Source organism: Myotis daubentonii, chromosome 3 (assembly GCF_963259705.1).
Source record: "Myotis daubentonii chromosome 3, mMyoDau2.1, whole genome shotgun sequence".
NCBI classification, from domain to species: Eukaryota; Metazoa; Chordata; class Mammalia; order Chiroptera; family Vespertilionidae; genus Myotis; species Myotis daubentonii.
In genome coordinates, this window is record NC_081842.1 from 48,465,918 (window position 1) to 48,486,127 (window position 20,210).

The window sequence follows — 20,210 nt, forward strand, 5'->3', positions numbered from 1 at the left end:
ATTTCGTGATATATTCATAACCAGAACACCTTTTGAATTTTAAGAAAGCTCTGGATATTTATTCTCAGCATCATGTAAATCAGAACAATTTTAAACAGCTTCTCTAGATCAAACAATAAGGGGAATTGTTTGGTATAATAGTTTTAGAGACTTAATAAGCCAGGGGGGTCTACCTTGTTCAGTCGAGGACAGGTGCTATGTGTGTTTGTATATGAGAATACATTGTCTGGTGTCCTCCATATGCTCAGTTATCCAGTGCTTATTGTCCGACTGGCTGGCATTGGTCTAAAGGGAAATTATTTTCCAATTCCTACTTCATAAAACAATCTATTTCATCAAAGAAAAAAGGCATCTTAAAATTGTATTATTTTAAAAGCCCAAAAGATTTTAGAGACACATAGTGACTTTTTTGCATGTGTGACCACAGATACGTAGTGAGAACAAGTAGACTCATAATTACCTGGGGTGTCCATTTACAGTATCATTGCATGTATTTGAGTTGTTATCTCTCAGTTTTGTAAGAGCTATAACTTGTGCATGAAAATCTAACAGACTGCAAAATGAAATCTTTGCAAAATATAGACATTTGTTCTAATTTTTCCTTAGTTACATTATACAGTATATATATAATATATATATGAGTTTCTATAGAATGAACTCATTTTAATACAAATATGTATTAAATATGAGGAGCACTTAGTATTTTCTTTTCCTTTATGATCACCTGATGATTGTAGCTCATTAGATACATATATATATACATATGTGTATATATATGTGTGTGTGTGTGTGTGTATGTATATTGCTTTCCAATGATTGATATCCATCTATATAAATTCTCCAGTTGCTGTACTCTTCAGCTGAGTTTTTTTCAGCTCTTTTATTTTCATGCAAATCTCCCAGAAAGAGCATGAATAACTAGACAAAGATAAATGGAAATCTAGTTCTCTGGTAATCATTTGAAAAATAACAAATCAGCTTGGAAATGCCTTCAATAGCCTGTGATTTTCTTTCCAAAAACATAGTACCAAGTTTATCCTGGTAAAGAATCAATTTTGTGCTTTTCTTTATAGTAGAGAAAAAATTAGTGGGAAGGAAATACACCTTCTACAAGGTGGCAATAACATATTTTAAATTTAATTACTTCTATTAGATGCTCAGTACGTGTTTTCTCTCTGCTTGATTTTCATTTGTGCATGGTTTCCCTTTTTCAAAAATTGCTTCCCAATTACCTTCATGATCATAGGCTTTATGAAGGATAAATTCACACTGAGTTTTTGTGAATCAAATTGTTACAGGTATAAGTAGGTTTTTACCATTTATAAATAAATATGATTTTGGTTGATTTGCTCACATTGAAATAAACATGGGTTTATGTTTATAGATGCCAGAATCTAGTGGGAGGACAAATTAGACCCATTTTTGAACTAGACGCCTTGCCTTTATATTTTAAAAGGAGATTAACTCTTGGGTTTGCTCTACAGAAACCACTTAAGACATCTTAAGACATTTATAGCAATCTTTTTGTGTGTGTATTTTAGACCAATACTATTTTTTCCCATTTTTTCTGTAGTTTTTTCTCCTTGGCTTCCATTCTAATATCAGACAAACATCACTGTTAAAATTTTACTTAGCCTAACTCTTTATTTCCCAGGGAAAATTATTTTTGAGTTTCTGCAGAATGAACTCATTTTAATACAAATATGTATTAAATATGAGGAGCACTTAGTATTTTCTTTTCTTTTATGATCACTTGATGATTGTAGCTCATTAGATACAGGTCAGAGAATATTAGAGCAGAGCATGATCTTCAAGACCATACTTCTGATACCTTCATATCACAGCTTGGGAAACTGAGGCCCAATGAACTATGATTTATGGCCCTGTGATTTTATGGCCAGATCATAATAAAGTTAAGATGAGAACCATATTTGGAAGATACAGCTTTCTGCAATGTTCTGGTCTGCTTCATTAGTTAAGAAAGTTGTAATAAAAAGACAAAAGCAAGCATCTATTTCCATTTGTCTGTCTCTGTATCAGTCAGTTGGAACTTATCCTTGTGGTTTCAGTTTAAAATCCTATCACTTAGAGCTCATTTGACTCTGATTTTCTATAATAATGTTTCTCAGATTCACATACCTGAGGATGAAGCAAGCAATATTTTCAGGATCATCAGAAGAGAGTAGAGGATACAAATCTCAATGCTAAATGTGATAAATATCATATTTCTACGTTTGATTTAGAAATCATTCAAATTTCCAGAATATTTGTATGAAAATGCCAGTTTTTTAGATTAAAAACCAGATGAATATAGGTAATTCCATGTGTTTCAACCTTGTAGGTCATAGAACTGCACATGTTTTTTACAGTTAACACAGTTTTCCTTTTTGAACTTTGCCACTATGTTAGGAAGTTGTCAGAGCAGAGATTCATTAGCTCTGAATTGGTAATGAAGAAAAACACCTCAGATTAATTAAATTCAGATCTATTAGATCACTTTTCTAAGCTCCCACATCTCACTGCAGAAATGATCTCAATTCTAGGTCTGAAAGTCTGAACCACTGTGGTCCACTCACTCTTATCATAGCTAAAACATGATTTCTGCATGCTGTCTCATTTAGGCCTTGCTCCATGAGAAGCCCCAAATGTAAGGTACAGGCAAGTAGTCAAAGCTATACTTCTTTAGTTGGCAGTAAATTACTTCCTTACTCATTGGTGTTCTGGAATAGTTTTCAAGATGATCACCGTTCTTGCTGGTGAGATGGCTTTACTGAATCCTAGACCTAACCAAGTAAAAATGCCTTTATTCCTTTGAAAGGAGTAACCAAATATGACTTAAAAGCCAGTTGGGAAACAATTTCCAAACAGTCCATGGATTGCACAATTTTTAGCAAAATAAAGGGATTTGTTCCTGGCATCTTTATGGCATAATTCATTTCTTAATTATGCAAAAGTTGCTTTCATGTATTTGATATGTGCATTAATAGGCCAAGTTTGTGACTGGAGGATTAAGATATTTATCCATCTCAATCTGGGCACATACAAATAAATGCTCATTAAGAGTCCTTTACAAATGCATGATGACGCAGCCCCCAGACTGATAAGATCATATTTCTTCATACTTCATAGTTAGGCTGGATGGTAACAGTAATGAGGTATATTAATTGGGTAGATGACATTTTTCAAAAGATTATTTTTTGTCTCTGAATCCCCTTTTTTAATTAATCAAGTCCAATATGCCAAGCACTGTGCTAAGACCTTGACCTCCCTGATCTCAATAGTTCTCACCTGAATCACTTGTGGAGTTTGTTAAATATATATATGCCTGGGTCCAGCCTGGTCTCAGAAGGCATCCAGGAAAATGCAATTTAAAAAAAATGTTATAAGTGATTTAGATCCTTCTGGTTAATTACCACCACATTATCTAATTTCTTCTTCATAAAAATCTTGAGAAATCATCTCTGAGTAATTTTAAAAGTGAATAAAGAGGAAGGTGAAAAAAGAGCTTTACAGACATTCTGTTCTATCTATACTATGATCATGAACGTAGGAGGATGTGTTTCTGTATTCAGTTGATTTGAATATATGAAGTCCTAAGCTTTCATCTTTTGTTTTCTCTGGTTCCTCTCTGCAGTCTCCTTTCAGCCTGCTTCAGAAATGAGCTTGTGGAGCCCCGGAAAGAAACTCCAAAACAATCTGACGTCTTCTTTAGACATTCCAACCCCCCAAACCGATCAGTGTACCCTTAGAGCCCCTTCTTTGTATTTTGAGTGTGTGTGTTTGTTGTGTTTCTGTGTGTGTTTGTGTGTGTATCCAGCCCTTGTAAGCAGGACTTGGAGACACTGGCTCAGAGACACAACTGCTCAAAGGCACACAGCCACTAGTGAGAAAATCTTTGAAGGGACTCAAAACTTTCCAAGAAAGGACATTTTCTGCAGATTCTGTATCCTTAGACCTAGCGTTGATCAGTCAGGAACACATGTGTTTGTGAGCTTTTGTGTTGTTTCTTGGGAGGGAGGAGCTCAGGTTGGGAAAGGGCATTAAGATGTTTATTGAACCCTTTTCTGTTACCTTCTGTTGTGTTTCTAAAACTCATAAAGAAGCTTTTGAGCAGGTCTCAAACTTAAGATGTCTTTTTAAGAAAAGGAGAAAAATGTTGTTATTGTCTGTGCATAAGTAACTTGTACGTGACTGAGAGACTCCTTCACGCCCTTTTAATGCTGGTCATGCAGTAATATTGCAAATAGTAAACTAAGATGCAAAGTGTACTGCTGGGCAGTGAGGTGATAATTACCATAAGTAGCCAGTGTGGGGAATGTTCTTTCATTCTTTTTGAGAACTTGCATTATTAGTATCCTCCCCTCATATGTAGGTGGAAGTCATTAATGCTGTGTCAAATCCCACCCTTGCTACCATATGTCAGTACCTATGATAGTCTTCCTTACTCATGGGAACCCTGGAGGCTTAGCCCCACGAAACTGTTGTTTAGACACCAAGGCAGGTAAACCTATTCTGTTATTTTAAGAGGAGGGTCAAACTGCCCCAGTAATATTGTTCTAGGCAATTGTATACCATTCTTTAATGCCCAAAATGGAGTTCAAAGTGCTCTCACCAAAACTATGATTACTATGTTTGATTGGCATTCCTATCCCTCTACCCTACTATAACATTACCCATAGTGCTGACACTGCTCAAACTCCATTGTCCAGGAGCCTTATGTTTTGTTTATGTGATGTTTAAGCAGATGCATTTGAAACCAACACTCTTGGCCTAAAAATTAAAGGTAGAGCTGATGGCTTCCTTTTTTTTTTTTTTTTTTTTTTTTTGGTTCAAAGAGTTTAGAGAATCTATTTCTCTCCAGTTTAAAAACATTTTTAAAAAATAGTATTAAGACTTTAGGAAGCTTCATTCTTCCCCACACCAGATCACCAACTCTTACTTCTGTGTCACCACAAAAGAGATTTCTTGTTATTGAGGCTGTTGCTTTATGGATGTGTGATTTTAATTTTCAATAAACTTTTGCATCTTGGTTTACCTTGCAGTTTCTTTTTTCTTTTCTGTCTCTCTTGCTTTTTAAGAAATTCATTATAAATACTAGAATACTTTTATTCAAGTGCTTGAAGTACTACCATGTGTAAGTCTAAAGTAAAAGAATAATAAAAGAGTTACTTTGGTTCTGCTTACACTGTCAATATTTCCTGTTTTTATTTAAGATATTCTGTTTCAAGATTATCAATCCTAAAAACAAATTGCAATGCCAACACTAGCTTGAAGATATACCTTAGCACTGCATATTTAATTTCATCATAAAGAATCATGCACTACAGTACCATTTGTTCACATCTCTGAACAACCCTCGAGTTACATATTAAATTGCTAAATTTACTAAAATCAATTTAAGTCAAATCCAAAATTAGTAAATATTTTTACTTCTGTGACAGAGGCATTAGTAAATATTCATTCAGAACTTTTAGTTGAAGCTATTGTCTGATGCTTTTTTTAAAGAAATAACAATATGTCCCCATCTTTGAATCTTAATTTTAAAAGCTTCAAAAACAATTGTTCTAAATAAAAATAATTAATTTAGTAGTTAAAAAATACATAAAAAAATTTATGTTTGCGATACAAGTATATTAGTAAAATCCAATGATCTTGTTACATCTGTAAAATGTTTTTAATCTAATAATTTTGATTTACAAATCCCATCAAGGATTAATTAATATGTTTATTTCTTTAACATTTATTTTTTCTTTTGAAACCTTTTTCTTTCACTCTATTTTTATGTAAGTTTTTTATGTGTTTATAGTTACCTGTATAAATGCATATATTTGAACTGATGGAAAATATTTTACAATTATAGTTGATCTGTCTAGAGATTAAATGCTACCCTTTGTATTTAGAAGATTACCTAGCTAGAGAGAAAGGTTACAAGCAGAGCAGTACTGGGAAAAATTTAGAGTAGAAACAATTATTTCCTGATGGTTCATGTCTTCACTTTCTATGACCTTCCTCATACAGGGATATTTTTCTCTACTTCTCAATACCCCTACCCCCTCTCAGATTTGTACTCCAGAAATGGGTTTGGTGAAATAGGTTTATTCTGAGATATCACCAGATTATACTAACAAGTTGATTTTTAATTGTCAATGGAAGATTTGAGGCAAAATCTTTTGGTGGAATTCGAGGCATCTCTAGCAAGGTGGTGAAGATGACGAACTTGTGCCTTCCAAAGAATTCTGACTCTCTACCACCTAGATAGTCACTAGACTTGGAATCAGGAAACGTGCTTTCTAATCTTGGATGACCTAAATGTCACTCTGAGATACTGAATTTTACTAACAATGTTTACAGAAGCCCAAGTTGTTAGAATTAAGAATTGGGACTTGACTTTACCAGGATTTCTCCACAAAACTAGAAATATAGAAATACGTGAAGCATGCATTCTTATATTGCTGTTATATTGGATTACTAGAAAAATCTAGTATGCCTCTAGAGAAAACAGCCAGAGGCTTACACCTTGTTATTTTTCTGGAAAGAGCTATGTTTTTACTTTGGGGGGGGGGGGTTGTTTTGTTTTGGTTTTGTTTTTTTTGCTTTGTTTTGTTTTGATTTCGTGTTGGGGAGAGGAAAGAAAACCATAATGCCACAGGTCCTATTATCCTTCAATACTTTTTTTTTTTAATCTCTTCAGATTCACATCAATCTTTGGAATTGTCTAATCAACGGTTGTGACAGTATATTTGTAAAAAAAAAAATAAAATTAAAAAGGTTGTTCTTCAAGGGCTTTAAATCCACCACAAATTTATTCAGGCTTATTTGCCTTCCACAGCACATAGAGATAATCAGAATATTATTTGTATGTCAGAAATTGCAAACTTAATATTAAACAGATTACTCTGATCTTTTGCCTTGTGGATTTAATACTTCTACATTAAGAGAGAGGTATTCAGAATTTCTGACCTTTTCAGACTCCCTTGCTTCCATTCATCCACTCACCCCAATTTCTAGATTTGCTCAATTAAGAATCCTTTCACTTACTCCTATTAAATCTTAAACATATACATCTTTATCTCCTTAACCAAACACTAGAGTATTAAACATTTGGAGCTTGAGGGGAAGAGTAAAGGTAACCAATGTATCTTGAGCACCTACAAATTATGGTGCAATGTCCAGGGCTCATATATAATGTAATCTCCACAGCAACTCTTCTAAAATGAGTATAATAGCTTTTCTACAGATTAAGAAAATGAGACTCAACAGACTTGTAAGATAAAGTCAATTAATTTGTGTCAGACCTAGAAGGTGATGTTCACCTATGGTTTCTGACCAACCTTCCTCAAAAATAGTTTAGTCAGTTTATAACAAATGAATTAATAAAATGGTCAAAAACAAAGACCACAAAGGGAAAAGAGAATTGTAATAGGATTTGGAAGAAGCCATTTACTGTAACTGAGGTTCCAGGGAAAATGCAAAGTTTTTAAATATATTTTAATTTTCCTAATGGTAAACATTAATGTTCAGGTATTGCTTCCATTAGCTCTTATTGTACATTTGACTGGTTTGAGGGGATGGGAGATATAACTACAGGTCTTTTTAGGTCACACAGGACCAACCTGCCTGTGGAGTCTAGCAAACAGGCATGTTGGGTACTTGGTAGTGGGCAAAGCTAGAAGAAGCACCTGGAAAAACGTCTCTTGGCCACTTTGCCTAAGCTTTCCTGCTCTTGGATATGGACTTACAGGTGTTTCTAAGTATCTCCAAATGTGCTGACTCTTACACCAGGTGGAGTCAATTTGATGGTAGCTGGGGGTGGGGGTGGGGGGCGTCCTTTACTACATCTCTTGCTCCCTGTGCTATCTCAGTTTCCCACATTTCTCTTATGACTTCACCAATTTCTTGATTCTGTAACTTATTGCACACCACTATCTTATTTCTGGAAAGGTGCCACAGAATGAAAACAAACAAACAAACAAACAAACAAAAAGCTCTTGGACTAGGAGGAGCCAGGAGATCTCTCTACTCATCATTTGACAATTTATAACTAAGCACATTTTTTCTTAGAGATTTATATTTATCCATTCCTACCCTGCTCATTCCTACCCTCCCATACCATGTCCTCCTCTACAGGGAATATTTCAGAAAATGGGTAAAGGAGAGCTTGGTAAACTGAAGTATCTTACAATTGGAAGAGCTTATTATATAAACACCTATTTATACAACATGGATCTATCTATGTTCTTAAGAAGGGCCATAGGGAAAAATCAATGTTCTCCTACCTTAAAGGCAGTGATGGTAATGTGGAGCTGAATTGTTAATTGTATAATTGTCATTCATATATATGCAAATGTGTATATAGCATATTGTTTGAATTCCACTAGCTGTGGCTCCTCAGTGCTATGGAATGGAGCCATTCCTGTTTTGTGTAATTATGGAGAGCAGTGTGGCAGCTTCAAAGACCAAGTGTCCTACTGTAGCACTCCAGTACTAGAACCACTTTTTATTATGTTTTCAAGCATTATTATACCATGTTTATTTGAAAACTGGGTTTATTTATAGAACCTTCAAAATTTGTATTTATATATGGTTGTGTGTATATGTATACACATATACCTATACATGTATATATTCAAATAAAACTGAAAGAAACATGCTTTCCCTTTCCTCTAATATCAGTATGGCTACAGCAGGGAAAAGACAAACAGAAACACAATAATACATTTTGTTGAAAAGTCTGAAAGGGGAGCTTTTCCCATCAAAGTTTAGAAACATGCTCAAAGTCAAATCTTCATCCTATAATCCAATAATTACTCACTGTTAATACCACATGGTCTATAAAGTTCTTCATCTTATCTTTTCCAGTTCTCACTACAGCCCTACAAGGTAAGTTGGATTATTATCACCGTATATCCACTATTCCATGAGCTTCTCAAAGATGCAACCACCTCTTATTAGTTCTCCTACCTCTAACATCTAATTCCTGTAGTAAGTGTATATGTATTTCATTTCTATTGTTTTCCTGTGAGGAAACAAAGGCAGGGATGCTTAGAGGCTTGCCTAGGAACCTAGAGCTTCCTAATATATGCTGGAAGAAAACTTAAACTTTCATTTTTTTAACTTCGTATCCTACCCTGATTCTAGTAGACATCACTAGTTCTATATTCAAAGAAAAAGTCAGAAATGCTAGTTGTGTTAGTAATATCAAATGTAGTATATTACAATATGGCAAACCAAGTCTAGTAAATTTCCAAGTTGCAGTTACGCTGAATGGAAAACTTTTTTTCCCCTTTGTCTCCCAGGAGACTTATGGAAAGTCAATAAAACATTTGTTTGGCCTCCAGGGTTCTCCTGCATACAGAGGCTATTGGCATTCCAAATGGTTATTTTATGGTCTGTGAACATCGAGGCTGACAAAGCATGTTTCCATGTTGAGGCCTCTGCATGGAAGCAGGGTCTGCTGCTAAAGGCCTTGTTTGCTTGGCTGTCCAGTAATCTTCTGCATATCCCCAATGGCCCAGGAAACTACAAATGAAATGTCCCCACTGCCATTTGAGCTTGGCATCTCCATATCTTTCATAAGCCTTTGAGTCTTAACTCAGTTCTTTTTCCTTATTGATTTCCACATTTGTTTTAATTGACAGGCAAGATAGTGCAAAAGGATAAAGAAAATTATAAAGGAACAAAGGAGGGTGCAATTGTTCTCCCTCTCACAAAGGAGATATTCACTTTGTACTCGACACATTCAGAAAGAATATGATTTCATGATAGCGTTGTAATCCCTCCCTAGTCAGGGAAAGTTCTCAGAAGGAAATGCAGATAACTTCTTGTCATTGATCCTGGAAGAATCATTTTGCAACTGTACAGTTTAAGGCCATGATTTAATCTGAGACCTGTTGGAAATGACCAATCCCCACTCTCCAGTGCCCCATGCTCACCATCATTCCAATGTTTGTGTTCCTAGGACCTCGATGCAGTCTCAGTCTTCATACGGTAACAGCTCCCCACCTCTGAACAAAATGAACAGCATGAACAAGCTGCCTTCTGTGAGCCAGCTTATCAACCCTCAGCAGCGCAACGCCCTCACTCCCACCACCATTCCAGATGGCATGGGAGCCAACAGTAAGAGCATCTCCCTTAAGCCACAGCTAAAGAATTCACAGAGCTAGTTTTAGAGGAAGATTCTGCTCTGGGATGCAGGAAAGACTTGCTCTTAAGCTAAGTGAGAGGCTCAGTGGGACAGAACAGTTCCAAATTGAGTGCTTGAATTTCTCATAGTAAACAGTTTCTCCCTTTTGAGGTGTGTGGTTCATTACAAAGTACATTGGTGGAAATGAAGGCTATTTCTTTAGTAGGGATAAGGATCTCTGTGAAAAGGACAGTCTACTCCTGTCAACGTGGATGAAGACACTTTCTACATCCTTTGAGATAGTCCAAGGAAAATACATCCAACATGTGGGAAGTAGCGTGGTGTGGTGGATTTAATATCTAGAGAAATAAATTATAGTCTGGACTCTATTGCAGTATTGGCTATATAACTATGGAAAGGACACCTCTCTGCTCTAATGCTCAGCTTTCCATTCATAAAATCATCGCTCTGCACATTTCACATTTTATGATTCTGTTCCCTGCAATCTTGGCCTTCTCAACTTGTCTACTCCATTCCATTCACAATCATTAATGACTGACATAAGGAAAGGAATTTCTCTTTTACTGATTTACACACAGATCCCTTATAGAAGCTAAGTATAACTATAAAAAACAATGTGAAATTTGAGCCTTCGAGTGGATGATTGCTTTATAGTTTTGTGTGTAAATATAATTATCTTGTCCACCAGAACTAAGTCTAGCAAAGTGGATACCCAAACTCGAAAGAAAAAAAAAAGATGATAAAAATGCAGAAGGATGTATATCTTCAGGGATGCAGGAGCCTGAATATTTTACATATATCCTGTAATGCCCTCATAAAACAGTGCCTCAAATTGTCTTACAAAATCCTTCATCATTTTTACTACACTTTTAAACTTGTATTTTCAGTTTTTCCTTGAAGAGACTGGGTTTTCTTAATGACGTTAAGGAGAGTAGAATTGGGACTGTCAATGGTGTGATGGCACATATTCAGAATTCAGTGAGATGAAGACATGTGTGATGTGATTGCCTGATATAGCAGCAAAGATCAAAGACGTTAGAGCCGGGCTGCTCTCTCACTAGGGATAAATGCAACCTAAGACTCAACCTGACCCCTTGAGAACAAAAGGAAAAGTACCCATTCACTTTTTTGTTTTTCTTTCTTATGAGATCTTAGAGTCCTCAAGTTTTTCTTTGGATGACCAGAGAATAGTAATGATAAGGCCTTCATATTTGTGTAACAGACTTTGCCTACTTTTTCTTATTTATACTTCACAATTTTCCTTTGCTGTCATCAGGAAAGTCAGAGGGGAAACTGATGAGACATGATAGTCCTGTGCTCTTTAGATGGCTCATTAATGGCACAAGTCTTTTCCCTTTGGCCCACTACTATTCACTAAAGTAGAAATAAATTACATTCATCTTTTTGCATATATGTTGATTTGCTCCTTTTTGTGACCTGAATACATTTTTTTCATAAATATTATTATATTATGCTGTTCTTTATAGTGAATGTTTACAAATTATGGCTTAGAAAAAAAATCAGTGTATGAATACAATCCTGAAATGGACCATAAGAAAGCTAGAATTTCAATTGCATTCCTTCTTATTAGTTTTATGGTTTCTATAAATAGTACAACAAATCTTCCTATTCCAAAATAAATATTTGTTCTCTCATTCATAGATTTTTTAATTTGCTCATTTAACCTAAGTTTACCGTGCATCTGCTCTGTGCCATGCTAGTATCTGTTGGGATCTAGACAGATACAGGCTTAATCTCCATGTCTGAGGAGATTAGACTAATGAAGGAGACAGAAATATAACCCATGAAGGCAAATACAACAAGGGAAATATTAACATCAGGAGCAATGAGTAATTGGACAGAGCATTAGAAGTACAGAAAGAAGTGGGAAGAGATTGTCCTAAGAGACTCTACAAAGGTCAAGAGGCATGTAATTAGTCTTTAGTTTGGTGGCTATACTGATTGATGAGATGTAGAGTACTTGAAGGGATGAAGTGAGAGATATGACTAAAAAGGAAGCCTGGTAATTTAGGTACATTAAACCAGACAAGATGGACCACTAGGATGCTGGTACGTGATGATGGCAGTAACCCTCTCTTCCTCCTGCTTCTGTTCAGTTCCTATGATGGGCACCCACATGCCAGTGGCTGGAGACATGAATGGACTCAGCCCCACCCAGGCCCTCCCTCCCCCACTCTCCATGCCATCCACCTCCCACTGCACCCCCCCACCTCCGTACCCCACAGATTGCAGCCTTGTCAGGTGAGTCCACAGTATGTGCCACAGTATGGGAGCCTGTCCTAAACATTTCTGGGTGGTGGAGGGTGGACACTTGTCCAAAGTTAATAGCACAGTTGGAAAGAAAGAAAGCAGCCCCATGGTTGCAGTTCAGCTACCATTATCTCTGATCTATGGAGTGGTCATCAGTGTTTAATCAAGGAACATGACCCTAATCAACATGGAGGAAAGTGAAAATGTGAGTTTATAGGCATATAATTTATCATGCCTGTTCCCCCATCTTCACTTGCTCCCTGCCTCTTCCCTCCCATTTTTACAAGGTCAGCTGTGGCCTTCAAATTGGTGCCCAGGGCTGGGGTTCCCAACAGGGCTGTACACTTGCTATCCTGCTCCCTTTCTTGCTCTCTAGGCCTCATAGCTCTCAGCCACCATGGGATGATTATTTTGAAGTTGCATGCCCATAGAAGAGTTTTCATGTTAGCAAAAATGACAGGGACTTTCAAGAACCTGATGGCCTCTGCTGCTTTGCTGTATGGGAAATGGGAACACTCCAGGCAAAGGCTTTCAGATAGCATGACAAGAGAAGTGCATGAAGCCTGACAGATGTGTTTCCCACGATGGCAAGAATAGGCACCCAAATCTCACTCCCAGGACACATCATCTTCCTCTGCTTCATGTGCAGAATAATTCTTTCATTTGGCTGCTGGAATAATGCATTGAGCTCTTTGTGATTGGTGCTATGAAACTAGCAGCGTCAGTCAGAGGGATGGCCAAATACATAGCTTATCCCACCCAGCATCTGGTACTGTGGCAAACTGGTGGCATTATCAGTCTGAGACCAGCACCAAAACATAAGTCAAAAAGCATTAATGGCTTCATAGTATAGTGGTCTATAAATTTATCTTGGTCTCATGAACCTATCCTAAGGACAGGTTCCGTTCTCATAACCATTCCCAGAACCCTCAAATACAAAACAATTAAAGTAGAGATGCTCTTTTTGAAGTGAAGAGCCAGGAGGCAAGAGGGCTGAGAAGCTGACCACTGGACTCCTTCCTTTCACCCCCTGCAATGGCTGCTAAGGCACATTTATAGAACCCCTTACAATTCAATCACCATTTGAAAACTCCTGCTCTGCAGGAATCCTTATAGTTGATTTTAATTTTATAGACCTAAAATTCAACTCACTTATCATCCCCAAGACTCAAATCCAAGGACCACATACACTTTACCTACCCATAGTCTCTTCTGTAGGGCATCCCAGGGCAAAATGTTGGGTTTTTCTTTATCTGCCAATGCAGTTGGGGTGAACTTTCTTTTTCTGTTTCCTCCTTCCTCTTCCCTCCTCCCTCTGCAGTTTCTTAGCGAGGTTGGGCTGTTCATCATGTCTGGACTATTTCACGACCCAGGGGCTGACCACCATCTATCAGATTGAGCATTACTCCATGGATGTAAGTAACTGTTAGACTTTTCTCTTGAGTTTTATTTCTTCATTTCTTCCCTCTGGTGACAACCACCTTGTAGGACAATCCCCCTGGTTATAAAATTTGTTTTTGTCATACCCTCCAATCCTCAATTTGGATGGAATCCATAACATATTAAAAGATTCCTAGATCACAGCCTACACATATGAGAAGCTTAGCAATCAATCTTCCTCAGCTTGTCTAATCAGTCAATTGTCTATTGCGTACTATGTACAGAGTGGGAAAGAAGAGATCTAATTCTCACCTTCAAGAAATGAATAATTTCTAAATTTAGAGAACTTTTTGGATGTTCTCATTAATTGATATCAGATCCTAGGGAGGATAGCATAAAGCGTATGATAATATTCTCACTTTAAAACATGGAGAGATGACAATATAGTCATTTGCTATGATGAGTTGATGTCAGAATCAGGAATAGAACCCTGAGGTGTAAACTTCTGGTCTTTAACTCTATGAATTGGCCTTTTCTGCCTTTCCTTAAAGTAGGACCTTAAAGGGATTCAGCTGCTCTTCTCAGTGAAAGCCATATGTTCATTCATTTTCAATTCTATCAGAATAGGGCTCAGAAATTCATGATTATTGGGAAAGATTACTTATTATGAGTTTAAAGACCAACTCTGCTTTGTAGTAGCAATGCAAACTTGTGGTTATCGCTTTGCCTCTCTGGGCTGCAATTAATCCAGTTGGGTTCAAAATCACTCTCCTCTGGCTTTTATATTATTTGGTTTGTATTTTGGAGCAAGCTACACCATGTCTTGAACTGCTGCTCACATGGGAGCTTGTATTGTTCTGGTTTAGGCAATCTAATTTTCCACCCTGGCTGCCTTTCATGTTGCTCTTTTTGGGGTTTACTATCTGTCTACCAGCTTCCAGAAGTCCCTTTGGACTGGTGGAAGAAGATCCTCTCTGCCTCAGCTTCTGCCTCTGCTTCTGTAATTGGGACTTTTTTTTTCTCCTCTCCTTGAGCACCGATGCCAGAGATGCCCTTGCAGCATGAGAATGCCCAGCCCTGTGGTAAACAGTATATGCTGTGCTGCCCCTATTCCCACCCCTCTCCACCCCATAAATCAGCTCTGGATGCTGCTCCCTGAAGGTGAAACTATAGAGAAAGCTTTCATAGTTAGTTCTGACAGGTTTTAGATAACTACAATGATCCATCCTTTGAAGACAATGGAATTGCTCTGTTTGGGAGCTCTACATGATGGAACAGGGAATATGTCTCTTCCCTATATTTTTAAAGTTATACCTCTACTTGCTCGTTGTCCCCACTGGGGAGTGTGTCAGGATGTTCCCTTGCCTATTAGGATCTGTAGATGTTCTCCACAAGTACATCTCTCTCTGCTGGTATTGACTACATCTTATGCCAGTGTCTGGCCCACAGCTTTCTTACCTGTCCATAATAAGTTAAAATCTATCCAGAGAGTCATGCAGATTAATGAAGCCTAGTTTATAAAGAGTTTTGGACTTATTGGGAGTGTCAGAAGCATAAAGAATTATGTTCACTTATCTGTTTATGGATCATCTTCTCTATAATATATTCTTCTCCTAGAATAGGAAATGGAGTACCCATACTGCAAATGCCCAAATTTGGAAAGATTGGAAAGCCATCTAATTCTGCATCCTCACCTCAGCTTCTTCCATCTCATTACTGGAAATAAACACTTCTTTTTCAGCTTGTCTCTCAATATCAGTCTAAGTTATTTTGCATCCCTTCCTGGAAAAGGAATGTCATTAAATTTGAGAGTTTTCATAAGTATTCTCTCTAAGATGCAAGAATAGATTAATAATAATACAACAATAATACACATGGTTAAGATTTATATAGTATGGTTTATAATTTTCAAAATACTTTCATATCCATATTTACATTATTCCACAATGACCTAAAAAGGGATTGTATTCCATTTTACCAATGAGGCCAGTAGAGAATAAGTGATTTGATGAAGGTCTAGAGCCAGTCAGTGACAAAAGATCCTCTATCAAGGTCTTCTAACTCCAAGAACAATGTTGTTTCTACTCAACTTGCCATTCCATAAAAATTTAAAAATAATAATATAATTTTCCAAAATTAGCCCTCACTGAAACAAATTAATGAAGAACTACTGTAGATAAATGTAAGAGATGCCACCACCTTAGTTAAGATCAACCATATTTGTCATGCCTTCTACTCCCATCCATAGAATATGGGCACATACTCTGCATTTTGATACTTTAATTTATCTAAGCACTAAGAGACCTTTTGGCAGTTGGGCTATTGGACTCAGAGGCTGTCCTGAGAGCCCAAGTCATTCACTTAGTTATACAAACTTAGGTTTTTCAACTTCTCTAACTTTCAGCTTTCCTATCTAAAAATAGGTGTATAATATCTACCACTAATATGAGGATTAAATGAAATCATGAATATAAAATAATTAGTTCAGTGGATGGCACATAGAAAATCTTTAATAACTGATAGTAATCTTGTCTTCTCAAATCCTCATTTGAGTGGTGGTGTCATTCCATTAATACCTTCTTCTAGTGACTAGAACCATGTAGATTTGAGAGTTGGAAGGCACTTTACCATATGTTTCTGTTTTGGCATTTTTCCCTCTGATCTAACTATTGTCCCCACTTTACTAATGAAGGGACTGGGACCAGTAAAAAAATGAGCAAAGTGTTATCCACAAGCAGAGATGGCACCTCAAGACTGTACATTTGTGCTTAGTTATATGCAGTGCCAAAGGTTATGGGAGAGCTATTTTATTTTCCAATTTAGAGATCAATAAATTCAGATCAGTTAAACCAGAGGAGCACTGGGGAATGACAAAATGTTACAGATTAAATGTCAGTTGTCTCCTTGACCTGATTCTCCTTAATTCCCTTTCCTATTGCACAGGATTTGGCAAGTCTAAAAATTCCTGAGCAATTCCGACATGCAATCTGGAAAGGCATTCTGGACCACCGGCAGCTACACGACTTCTCTTCCCCTCCCCACCTCCTGCGGACCCCAAGTGGTACCTCTACAGTCAGTGTGGGCTCCAGTGAAACCCGGGGTGAGCGTGTTATTGATGCTGTGCGCTTCACTCTCCGCCAGACCATCTCCTTCCCACCCCGAGATGAATGGAATGACTTCAACTTTGACATGGATGCTCGTCGCAACAAGCAACAGCGTATCAAAGAAGAGGGGGAGTGAGCATTATTGTATGAGCTCTTTCCATACTCTTCCCATCAGCCCACCACCCTACAAGGCACTACTGCTTGACCTTCAAAGCATACTCCCTACCTCCTTCCTCTTCTCAGTGTGGTTTCTTAAGGGAAGGAGAAGTAAAAGGCTACATTAATCTAATGTCCAACCAGTTGTCTGGTTCTGATTCTGGCTTTAAGCCTTCAAATCTATTATTTGCAAGACTAAAGTTATCATGAATTAGTAGAAGTGAGCGAAAAAGCAGTGAGTGTCTTCTTAAGCTGTAGAGCTCTCTCATTGACTTTTATAAAGCATTTTCACTCTTATAGTCTAAGACTATATATTTAAATATATAAATATACAGTATATATTTTTGATTGGGGGGCATTGAGTATTGTTTAAAATATAATTTAAAGGAAAGAAAATTGAGTTGCACTTAGTGACTTTTTTAATTTACTTGTTTTGGATGGCTTATCTATACCCCTTCTCTCAAGGGATCCCATGTATGGTAATACCTATTTAGAGCTTGTGGTACATGTGAGTGACAATTATGTATAGGTCCCTTCAGTTCTTTTGATGCTAAACAAATGCCACATCAAACCTTTGGGTAGATTCAGTTGTATTTACCATTACTTATTATGTGACTATATACATATGTACATGATTCTCTATTTTGATGTATCTTATGTTACTGACATTCCTACTAGTGATGGTGGTTCACTTTGGGGTTAATCCAATTATAAGAAAAAGTTCATATTCATATTATCACTAGAGGAAGGAAATATGCTCTCTTGCTTTTGGTTGGTAATGGAGAATATGGGTCATGGCTAAAATTTTTCAAGGGTCCGTGGCAGCCAATTAAAAAACACCTGGTATCATCTATCTGGATATATCAATAATCCCCTCAAATTTAATATCAGACATCTGATTTCTTGGTGTTTATTGGTAAAACATTTGTGGCCATTATAGAAGCCTTAAAACTGAAATTTATTAGTAGATTGACAAACTCAATTACACATTTACTACTATTGGTAGAATTAAGGTTGAATTGATTGAAATGAATGTCATCTACCTAGTTCTTACAGTGAAGTCATAATGGCTCTTCAGAATATCCAGGAAAATGAAATATTATATGGGGAATATTGAATCTCCACTATTTAGTAAGAGACATCAGTGGACCATGAATTTAAATTCTTGGAATACCTTTTGAAACAGATAATATCATTTGGTAAATGTTTCTTTTAAAGACCCTCCTACTCTATAAAATTCTGCATGTAGAAGCTTGTTTATCTTTCTCTCTTCAAGGTTTAAAATAGGAGTAGTGATTTGGAAAATACAAAATTAGGAGATTAGTTTTTCTCTGTGGCATCAGTTACATCACTATATCACTTCTCTTTTTTGATCAATGAGAGTTTCACTTTGTTGGAAAGTAACTGTGAGAACCCAATTCCCCATCCATCTCTCTCCTTGACTATGCATAGACATAAAAATTTCCCCACAGTTCAGGGGATAAGCCTACTGTGGGAGCTGTTGCTTGAACCACATAAACAAAGAGTTGTCTTCAATGTTTGGGAAAATATGACAATATTCCCCTAAATATTTCAGAAACACACTTTGTAGCAAATGTGCTTTTTTCAAACTATAAAACAAATATTTTGTGTATATGCTAATGAGATATAAAATCTTTTACTTTCCGGTAAAGGGCTATTCTTGCACATAAGCTTCCATTTGTATTTTAAAGTGCAAAAGGGCTAATGTGGCTCTAAAATATAATGTATGTGTTTCATCTGAAAAGTGTATATATGTTTTGTGTATGAAATTACATATTTTGTGTTTCAATTATTTTCTTTTTCTTTTGGGGATAGTGGGTTTTTCAGAACCACAGTTGAAACCTTTTATTATTATTATTATTGTTTTTTATATTTTCATGGAGATACCAGTTAGTAAAACTAAAAGGTCAATAAGAAAAAAAAAAGTCATAATTAAGATGGGGGGAGAGAAAGTTGTTGTTTTTTTATTATTTTTATTTTGTATATTCAAGAGAGTGAGTCCTTGATTTCAAAGTTTCATTGTGCTTAAATGATAATAAGCACTGTTAACTTGTGGAACAAGCAGGCAGCTTTGAAAACCTATTAAGGGGAAGAACAAAAACTGTGCCTTGGCAAAGCTAGGAAGACACATGGCTTCTTCTACTATCCTGATTGTTTGAGTAAACTTAAGGACTTCTGAGCTATTTCAGCACTATTCAGATGGCACTAGGGGACTCAGAAATCCCTGTACTGTATCTCATGGATTTGGCAATAGCCAAGTCTAAGTGTAACTACTGACTTCACATCCTGATGGAAGCTTACACTCTTTGAGTGTATGAGTAGCTAGGAAAATGGGGTAAAAGAATATTAAAGGCTCACAAATGGGAGTGGGCTTAATGTTCCTCCAGTTCAGGGGATAAGCCTTGTGGCCTTGTCGAAAATGGAAAGGTTTTTGTTTGGAGGTGATGAGAAACAGAAATGGAGAACTGAGCTTTCTTCATTAAATCCATTAATATTTGTTTTCTTGATATTCCTCTAAAATATAGTATGTGGGATGTTGAATGTTTAAGGGTTGTATTTTTTTATTATTTTATAATTGTACAAAAATTAGTAAATGTCAAATGTTTTATATACTTTATTAATGTTTTTGAAAGATTCTTTCTTAGAGATGTGATACTTTTTTTTTTAAGCTTCACTTGCTTGTCTTTTGGTATTTTGTATCATGGGCTTTTGGTGAGCCAGAGGCAAATCTACAAGCCACTAAATGTTTACCAAGACATGCAATAAAATTTAAAAATAAATAAAAATGCATTGAGAAATGGTGTAGATGGTGTGTGGTGGTGTGTATGTGTGTGTGTGTATCTGCCTGTCTGTGTATTCTTTGGCCTTATTTTTAATCATTGAGGAAGAAAAATATCATGAGAAAACATTAAAGAGGTTCAATATTGATGCTTCTCATCTCAGAACATTATAATCATTATTTTCTCATTTTACCTAATCTATGAAGCAGAAAAGACCAGAAAAATATCCTCACAGATTTCATACTTTGACTGAGGTCAGAATAAGTGTGCTTTGGAAAGAGATTAGATACTCCTAATGTCTAATTTAGTGACCTTCTCGTGGTGCTAAGAAGTGACCTGATGTCCAGCTCAGTA

The 20,210-nt window shown here is 36.5% G+C and overlaps 1 protein-coding gene across 5 annotated transcripts in view; it reads left to right on the forward strand.

Annotated features, from left to right (window-relative positions):
• TP63 (tumor protein p63) overlaps positions 1 to 19,881 on the forward strand; it is a 96,748-nt gene extending 76,867 nt beyond the window's left edge. For 2 of the 5 annotated variants that reach the window (XM_059687370.1, XM_059687371.1), the window contains exons 9-12: positions 9,959 to 10,116; positions 12,262 to 12,406; positions 13,737 to 13,830; positions 16,739 to 19,881. In XM_059687370.1, the coding sequence (XP_059543353.1) occupies positions 9,959 to 10,116; positions 12,262 to 12,406; positions 13,737 to 13,830; positions 16,739 to 17,035 (694 nt within the window). In that variant the 3' untranslated portion in view covers positions 17,036 to 19,881. Of the gene's footprint in view, positions 1 to 3,634; positions 5,036 to 9,958; positions 10,117 to 12,261; positions 12,407 to 13,736; positions 13,831 to 16,738 lie in introns of those variants that run through there. The other 3 variants (XM_059687372.1, XM_059687373.1, XM_059687374.1) reach the window with 3 other exon arrangements.
• Positions 19,882 to 20,210: the final 329 nt, after the last annotated feature.